The following is a 9,185-nucleotide window of genomic DNA, read 5'->3' as shown; positions in this document are numbered from 1 at the left end:
CCGCAATGACACATTTAGAAACAGCAAAAACACACAAAATGACCACAGACAGATAAAATTATTAGTCTGAGGTTTGTAGCTGATTGTTTAGATTGAGAAACGTTTGTTAAAAATTTCAGTTTCGTTCACAGAAAAACACAAATATCCTGAGTACTCTCTGATCTCGTGTCAGCTTTGGTGTTGTTTTTGTATTGCTGCTGCTGAAAAAACACACAACAACATGAACGCAGTGAGTTTAAATCAGCAGCAGCAGATTTACAGCAGCACTGAAGAGCTTCTTTATTAAAGCTAAAGAGCAGCTCTCTGAAGGCTGCTGTAGCTACATCACATGAAATCAATGAACATATTGATCCTCAGAGCGCTTGGATGAGGTGAGACACTGTATTAATATCATCTGCTGGGAACACACCAGTTCAGATTAATCAATCATTAAAAAAAATAGTTAGTTGCATAAACAATTATAAAAAATGTTTTCTGGTTTAATAATGAATGAATATTATTGTACATAAATATCAAACAAGGAGCTTTTTTGAACACTGAATAGTTTGGATTTTATTTATTCATTTGGTAGATTTAAAAAGATTTTACACTTTAAAATATCTCATCGTTTTTGTTCATGCTGTCTTCATTTATGGGCACCAAAAAATATTGTTTCCTTGTCTGAAAAAAAATCCAAAAATTCAGCAAAAAAATCTCCAAAACTGAAAATTTGCAAAACCTTCAGGAAGAAAATTCCAATATTCCTTAAAAGTTTCCCTGAAAAGTTTTATTTTAAAAAAATCCCCGAATTTGGCAAGAAAATTCTTTTAAATATTTTCCAAAAATGAGTAAAAATCTTCCCAAAAAATCCTTAAAATATCTAAAGTGAATACATGTGTATCAGTAAAACTTCAAATGTTTTCTTTAAGAACATCCACAAAAAATCAACCAAAATCCAGCGGATTTTGGTTTCTTTTTTTGTGGATGTTCTTAAAGAAACATTTTTTAAACATTTCTTTTTTTCCATCAAAAAATGTTCAAAAAAATTCTCAAAAATGTGGACATCAGAAGTTTCACTGTGAAAATATATAAATTTTTCCCACACTTCCAAACTTTAGAACAGGTCAACACCACCGGCAGGACAACAGGAGGGTTAAAAATATTGTTTCAATTTGCTACAGATAAATAAAATATTTCCCCATTTCACAATAAAATAATTAATATTGTGTACAAACATTTTTGAAAATTTTTTTTATACATTTTCAGATATTTAGTTTCTTTTTTATTGTTTTTAACAGATGGTCCAATAAGAATGATATAATAAAAAATCACAAACATAATCAGATGAGGTTTTTCTTGTCATATATTTTTATTAAGATTTATGACTTCATTTTGTCGTACTCTGTTGTTTGTTTTCAAAACATTTCTATATTCCTTCTGTCCTAATGATTATTATGTATTTATAATAAAAAAAAAAAAAAATGTGTTTGTGAAAAAAACTGCTGTTTCCCTGCGTTGCTCTGACGTCATATTTCCGCGCCTCCATTCATTTGTTTCCCTCTCGGCGGCGCCGCTTGAGTTTTCGCAGCTCTGCTTCGGTATTTTCTGTGTTTTTCGCGTTTTTCTGCGCCTTCGAGAGGATCAGCAGCAGGATGGGTCCTGTAGAGGTGAAGTTCTTCAAATTCGTCCCTCTGACGGGTTTATTTCTTTATTTTCTGACCATGAATGAAGAAACCCGCTCATATTTTCGACTAAAATGTGCTAAAGTCTGCTGTATTGTTCTTAATGTTGCTACTAACCTCAATGTCTCCTTTATTTATGTTCTGTTCGCAGAGGGAAACACAAAAACGCTTTACAAAAGTTCATTTTGATCGTTGTTTCAACTGTTTCACCAAATATTCGCTTTTATAGCGAGATAGCGACGTAAACCAAACTCCGTTAAATATTCTGCTAATTTTGACTGTATTTTCTTACTGGTGACACATCTCGCATTGAACTGCAGGTTTTAGAACATGTGAGTGTTACAGTGAAGCTGCTGTATCATTCGGCTGGTTTCAGCTGTTTCATTGATAAACTAGTCAGCTGTGTTGCTTGATCACGTGGAGTTTGTTCCACAGTTTCTGCATCTTCAAGTGATCTGATGGATGTTTAAAACGATGTAATAATGTTAAATTAATATTAATAAATGCGCTTAAAGTCAGATTTAGTGCAGCAACAACAACTGCAAAAGAAACCTTTTGTATCATATGTTTTATTGATTAGCCATGTGATTAACAGAGTGTTTGAATGGTTGCAGCTCCTCCACATGTCCGTCTTCTCTCAGAGCTTCTCTCCCTGCGGACGATTCCTGGCAGCCGGAAACAACTATGGAGAGATCGCAGTGTTCAGGTGGGACAGCACTGATCAATGACCTGTATTGTAGCAACATCACACACCTGACCAGTGTCCTGATCAATACCCTCACACACCTATACAGCTCTCACTGATCGGTTCAGATTGATCCAATTGATCCATCGGTTTAGTTTGATCTGATTGATTCTCTGTGTTTCAGTCTCTCTGCAGCTCTGAGTCCAGATGCCACAGCAGCCAATCAGAAGCCAGTTCTGACCTTCACAGGTGAGTTCAGTTTAACCTGCAGAGGACTCAGTTTAACAGGTGAACTCAGTTTTAACTCCTGTCTCCTCCATCCTCCTCCTGTCTCCTCCATCCTCCTCCTGTCTCCAGCCCATGAAGGTCCAGTCTTCTCCCTGCTGTCCACTGATGTTCACCTCCTCAGTGCAGGTAACGGAGAGATCAGCGCCTGGAGCTGGAATGAACTCACCAAGAAGGTGAAGAACTGAACCTGAATCTAAACCTTAACCTGAACCTGAACCTGTTTGTCTCATGTTGGATTTTGTGTCTCCTCAGAACGTCAAACCTCTGTGGACCAAGAGACCAAACTACAAGTGAGGAAACTGTTTGTTGTGTTTGTTCTTGTTGGACTGAAGGACAGAAGGACTGACTCAGTGTTTGTGTGTTTGTAGGTCCAGTCTGGAGATCCCAGAGATCAACTCCATGATCATCAACCCCAGAGTGAGAAAAAACACACAAACACATTAAATATATTTTGCAGGTTGTTGTTAATGTGTTGTGTGTTTGTGTGTCAGGACAACAGTCTGGTGGTGGGAGGAGGAGACAACAACATCCACATCATGGACCTGGAACATGGAGTCTTCAAGGTGCATCACTGTCACATCATGTCTGGTCCAGTTCTGGTTTAGCTGTGGTCCAGTCCTGGTCCGGTTAAGGTCTGTCCCAGTTGTGTGACGTGGTTCTTTCTGTCTCCAGAACGTCCTTCAGGGCCACTCAGACTACATCCACTGTGTGAGCGTCAGAGACAGAGAAGCTGAGATCCTGTCAGGAGGAGAAGATGGAGCAGTGAGGATGTGGGGTGAGTGAGAGCAGCCATGTTGGAACGATGATGATGATGATGGTGAGATGATGATGATGAAGATGCTGATGATGATGGTGGTGATGATAATGAAGAAAATGATGATGAAGATGGTGATGATGATGTTGATGTGTGTGCAGACAGCAGGTCCAGTCAGTGCGTTCACTGCATTGAAGTCTATAAATATGAGGTGAGTTTGTTTCTGCTGCTTTATTTCTGCTCCATGTTTAACCTGTGAATCAGAATAAAGTGACCTGGTTCTGGTTCTGTTTCAGAGCTGCGCTCGGCCTCAGTTCGGTAAATGGATCAGCTGTCTGACCACCGACTCTGACTGGATGGTAACTAAATGCTCAGTGCACTTCATTCAGCAGGCTGCTGGCTTCATAAATCAGTGACTGTTTTCAGATATTAAACTGTCACAGTTTTACCCACATTTACCTCCAGGTATTAGACTGTAACAGTTTAATCCAGGTATTAGACCATCACATTTGCCTCCAGGTATTAGACTGTAGCATTTAATCCAGGTATTTCACTGTCACATTTACCTCCAGGTGTTATGCTTTCGTCATGCCCCATGTATGATGACAATTAAATCATTCTATTCTATTCTATACTAGGTGGTAGGCCGTCACATTTATCTCCAGGTATTAGACTGTAACAGTTTAACCCAGGTATTAGACCGCCACATTTATCTCCAGGTGTTAGACTGTAACAGTTAATTAATCCACGTATTAGTCCGTCACATTTACCTCGAGGTGTTAGATTGTAACAGTTTAATCCAGGTATTAGACTGTCACTTTTACCTCCAGGTACCATTACATTTAACTAAAGGTATTAGACTGTAACAGTCTAATCCAGGTGTTAGACCTTCACATTTACCTTCAGGTAAATGCAGATAATGAGTAACTGACGGTATTGTGTTGCTGTGGTTGTGTTGTTGTAGTTGTGTGGTGGAGGTCCGTCTCTGTCTCTGTGGCATCTTCGCTCGCTGTCTCCTACCTCCATCTTCCCCCTGAGTGGCTGCCAGCGACAGGCGGCCTTCTACCAGGACAAGGTGAGGAACTGTTTGTGTTGCGTTCACTTGCTGCTATGTGTGTTTATGGTGCGTTCACTTGCTGCTCTGTGTTTGTGGTGCATTCACTTGCTGCTCTGTGTGTTTGTGTTGCGCTCACTTGCTGCTCTGTGTGTTTGTGTTGCGCTCACTTGCTGCTCTGTGTGTTTATGCTGCGTTCACTTGCTGTTCTGTAGATCCTGGCGGTGGGTGAAGGTGCGTTCGTGTCCCACTGTCTGCTGGGCGGGGAGGTGAAAGCTCAGATTCCCTGCACTCCTCAGAGCCTCAACACACTGCAGCTGAACACCAACAGCACTGAGCACCGGGTGAGTCCCTGAACACAACATAGTGTTTCCTGCTGGCAGGGAAGCTTGTTATTACATCCAAACATTTGTTTCATTTCAGGAAAAAAGTGAAGTTTAAGTTTTTAAAATGAATGTAAAAATATAAACGTGACAAATTTTTGTAACTCTTGGTGATGTCTGATGCAGTGGATGAGTGTTTTTCCCATGTTAACGGCGGGTCAGTGAACGTCCCGTCAGGTAAAGGTGTCGTGTGTTTCAGGTGCTGACGGTGGGAGGAAGCAGTGACCACATCGACGTCTTCACCAACCTCTCTTACAGAGCCTTCTCCCTCAGCTTCTGAACGTTTCTAGCTCAACTTAATAAATTTTTTTCTAATTTTTTACAAATTGTGTTTTTATTCCCCCCCGCCCAAAAAAAATAAAAAATCAGCGGAGCACAGATTAAAAATCAAAACCTGTAGCAAATAAACAAAGTCTGTAAATATGGAAATAGTAGAATGAGGAATAGAATAGAATGTGGAGACAAAACGACAGAAACAAGACGCCCAATGACAGAAATGAAATATAAAAATGACACAAAACGGCCACAAAGATACAAACTGCCCCACAGAGCAATAAAACGACAAAAATGCTGACTGTCGAGGCTGTAAAAATAGAACTATTTAAAGATCTACAATATGTGCTGACAGGAGATAAGAACTGGCCCAAATAGACACGAACAAGACTTAAAAACTGCAAAAATGAGACCTAAAACACAAACGAGACACAAAACATTAAAAAACAACGGAGTTTTTCGAGGCTGTAAAGTTAAAATAGTTAAATGATTTTTTCCAGTGTTGGTGAAATCTGTGGACGTGATGATTCCAGGTTGTTTCTGAAGACATCCGAGTTCTCTCCTTCATGTCATTCTGTTTCCATGAAGCTGCAGGATTTTAGATTGAAAAATGAACCACTGTGAAGAAAAATGAGACGGGAGAGAAAAACATTCAGAAACTTGTCAGAGTTCAGCCAGTTAAACATCTGGACTAGAAAACATTTCACTGCAAATGAAGCTGGTTTCTGTTGGTGTCATGTTTTCTTCTTCTGCAGCTCCAACAGCTCCCCCTGCTGTTTGGATCAAACACACAACGAATGTCAAATCATGTTTTCTTCTGCAGATTTTTGCCGCTTTATGTTCGGTTCTGGTTCTGCTGCAGTGGCTCTAGAACGTCTAAAAACCTGTAAAATGTTAACGAAGCTTCTTTTCATTTTACAGCCAGTTAAACAGGAACAGACGCTGCTGGAGGGAAAATGTTTAACAGGAATAAAGTTCTGGATTTAAAAAGTTGAACTGAGCACGTTTTATTTATGAAAGCAGAGAAACATTTACAGATCAGACGGACGAGTTCTGCAGAACCAAACTGGAACCTTCCGTCCAACACAAAGAACCGAGTCATGATGCGTTCAGGGAGCAGAGTATGAGTGGGGACAAACTGCAGTTCTGATTATTATTATTATTTACAAACTGAATGAGGAGGTTCACATCGAGCCGAGCTGTTGGTTGAGCTGGATTTACCCAGAATGCATCAGGACTACAGTGGATAAGGAGACTCCACAGTGCAGAGAACAGACAGGTGTGGGGCCTCAGGCGGCTGACAGACAGGCCTGCCGGACGCTCTGAGCCCAGGTGTTGAGCAGCTCCGTCACCGAGTGTTTGTCCGGTAGCTGCAGCAGTTTGGACGTCATGTTTCTGTGGACCGACTGCAGGAAGGAGTTTGCACCTGGAGACAGAGAGGAGGTTGTTACCATGGAGATGGACACACATAGGAGGAGGTTACCATGGAGACAGACACACACAGAGGAGGTTGTTACCATGGGGATGGACACATACAGGAGGTTACCATGGAGATGGACACTGACAAGATGAGGAATGTGAATGATTAGCTGACTAATTGTGAGGAGGAGAACCTCACCGTACTGTTCTCCATCGTCGGCCCAGTATGGACTCTGATCAGGATAATCAGCAGGAACACTGAGCTGCAGAGGAGGAACACTGGGGAGGTTCTTATCATCTGGAACAGAACCAACAACAGGGAACCTGATGACAACATTTCTATAGTTCTGTGTTTGAACATTTGATAAGTTCAATTTTTGATTGATTTTATTCCTCTACATCAAAATCAGCCTCATACATTGTTAAATAAACATGAAGCAGTTTGTAACTCTGAACATTGAACACCAGCATCTAGACCCTTATGAACACCAGTTTCTGTTTCCTACCAATGAGTCCACATTTAGTCTAAATAGGTCAAAACTGGAACCTTGTCTTGTCAAACTTTCCACACATCAGAATCTACTGATGTTAGAGCCTCAAAAGTTGGTGAAATGTCGACCAGAGACTGTATTTTAGTAGAAACATGGATCCATCTATATATATAGACTTCCAGGAACTTTATGGAGACACAACACCAGCCTGGTTGAACATTCTGCAATTGATTCCATTTTCAAGGACCAATAATTAATCATTCTGATCTGATGAAACTGTTCTGTCTTTTCTCACCACATTTCATGGCTGTTAGTTTTATTTCTGGAGATACTGAACCTGTTCTTGCACATAAAGACTCATAACCACTGGCACTACTGTACATCTCAACAAGCTGTTACAATACTTGCACTACTATCACCTCAATGAGCTGTCCTATATTGCACAACTGCCAGTTCATAGGTGGACTTTTATATATTTTACTTTATTTTATTTATATTGTATTTTGATCCTTGTTTAAATGTATGGCACTGAAAGGTGTGAGAGAAACGTCTTTTTGGTTCCTCTGTATGTCCTGGATATATAGTCTTATTTTTTATTTTTCTATATTTAACACTAGAAACATTTATATTTCTTCTCTTAAAGGAGAAAGTATCTACTTATATCTGAGCACTATATCCACTGTGCGCTGCTCTTTTGTTGTCCAGCTTTTTCTGTCTTTGCTGCTGTAACATTATGTCTGTCCGTCTGTCTGTCAATCAAGAAATTGACAATTAAAATCTTCTATTTTATTCTTTTCTATTCTAAAATACAAAAATTATATTTTTAAATTAATAATTCAGCCAAAACATTTGACAGAACTAAGTGTTGGGTGCCAAATAGCAAAGAAGTAAACTGTACAGAAACTGAGACATTGGAGGAACAGAACTCAGATGAATCAATAGTTTTTCTCCTTATTAGCATTTTGTAAAGAAAAACCTTCTTGACGCTTGATGTTATTCAGTGGGTAATTAAAGGTGTCTCCTGATCAGATGCATGTAGATCTAAGACGCTGAGTTAAACACCTCAGCAGCTCCTGGACCTGATGTACTGATTGACTGAACGGCTGTATTGATCCTCACCCAGCTTGCAGACGAGGTGCACGGTGCCGTTGTTGCTGCAGTATGAAGGGTCCAGGTTGACCAGGAACTTGACGTCGAGGCGAGCCACCTCCCCCTGCAGGATGTTGGAGATGGTCTGACGCTCGTCCTCTTCGTGTTTTCTCTTTCTGCCGGAGACATTCGGACCCCTGAAGACGAAACGGGTTCATCCATGAAAATCAACCAGAACCTCCTCAGAACCATCTGGTTCTTCCTCTACAGTAACTTCATTAATAATCAAAGTTTTATCGCCATACTCGGAATATTTCCAGAGTTCCAGGAGCTTGAAGTACATAGAGGTGGGTTCAGATTTATCACTTTTTGATGGACTATTTCCATCATTTCTGAGCTTCAGAACTTCATCAGTACAGCAGATAGACTCATGACATTTTAGGATGAAAAGCACATTTGAGTTCTGGCAAAAACTGACACCAGATCGTCACGAAAAAGGTGACATTACCACACAAAGACACATGATTGCCACACAAACAAGTGAAATAGCCAAAAAAAGTTTACCTAGAATGCACTTTTTAAAGTTTTCTCTGGTGAAATATCAGAAAACAGGAACACATCCAGAGTACCAATGATTGTTTCTATGACTCTATGTCAGACATTAAACTGGTGCAGTTTTACTGTTTGCACTCTGATACATCCCATAATACTGATGATCACAGTTGGTTAAAGAGAAAATGAACAAAAATTTGATGTAGTCTTTACATTGTGCATGTTTTTGTGGTGATTTTGCAAACTGTCGTAATTTCACCTTTTTTGTTGAGATTTTGTGTGTTCTTGTGGTTTTACATCTTTGTGTGGTGATTTTGTGTCTCTAGTGATTATAAATGCTTTTGTTGGGATTTCTTTATCTTCTTGTGGTCATTTTTTATCTTGTCCTGGGAATTTTTTTCATCTTTGTGATAATTTTGTGTGTTTTTTTTTGTGATTTAACTTGTTCATGTGGTGATCTTGTGTCTTTGTGTGATAATGTGACCTTTTTTGTGGTGATCTGGGGTCAGTTTTTACCAGAACTCAGATGTGTTTTT

The 9,185-nt window shown here is 39.7% G+C and overlaps 2 protein-coding genes across 8 annotated transcripts in view; one reads left to right on the top strand and one right to left on the bottom strand.

Moving 5' to 3' along the window:
- Positions 1-1,506: 1,506 nt before the first annotated feature.
- thoc6 (THO complex 6) lies at positions 1,507-5,151 on the top strand. The gene is made up of 13 exons (XM_023261748.3): positions 1,507-1,646; positions 2,276-2,367; positions 2,531-2,595; positions 2,704-2,807; positions 2,887-2,924; positions 3,003-3,051; positions 3,126-3,197; positions 3,307-3,409; positions 3,550-3,599; positions 3,685-3,747; positions 4,353-4,463; positions 4,658-4,786; positions 5,025-5,151. Exons 1-13 carry the CDS (start codon positions 1,632-1,634, stop codon positions 5,103-5,105), a joined length of 972 nt encoding a protein of 323 aa, XP_023117516.1. The 5' UTR covers positions 1,507-1,631; the 3' UTR covers positions 5,106-5,151.
- Positions 5,152-6,089: 938 nt separating this feature from the next.
- Positions 6,090-9,185, bottom strand: part of med15 (mediator complex subunit 15) — a 19,861-nt gene continuing 16,765 nt past the window's right edge. For all 7 annotated transcript variants that reach the window (XM_035944282.2, XM_055005169.1, XM_055005170.1 and 4 more), the window contains 3 exons: positions 8,128-8,294; positions 6,717-6,815; positions 6,090-6,524 (listed from right to left, as the gene is read on the bottom strand). In XM_035944282.2, the coding sequence (XP_035800175.2) occupies positions 6,388-6,524; positions 6,717-6,815; positions 8,128-8,294 (403 nt within the window). In that variant the 3' untranslated portion in view covers positions 6,090-6,387. The remainder of the gene's footprint in view (positions 6,525-6,716; positions 6,816-8,127; positions 8,295-9,185) is intronic.

This window comes from Amphiprion ocellaris, chromosome 19 (genome assembly GCF_022539595.1).
Source record: "Amphiprion ocellaris isolate individual 3 ecotype Okinawa chromosome 19, ASM2253959v1, whole genome shotgun sequence".
In the NCBI taxonomy this organism is placed as follows: domain Eukaryota; kingdom Metazoa; phylum Chordata; class Actinopteri; family Pomacentridae; genus Amphiprion; species Amphiprion ocellaris.
The sequence above is the reverse complement of the archived record's forward strand: the minus strand, read 5'-3'. Positions and strand labels throughout refer to the sequence as shown.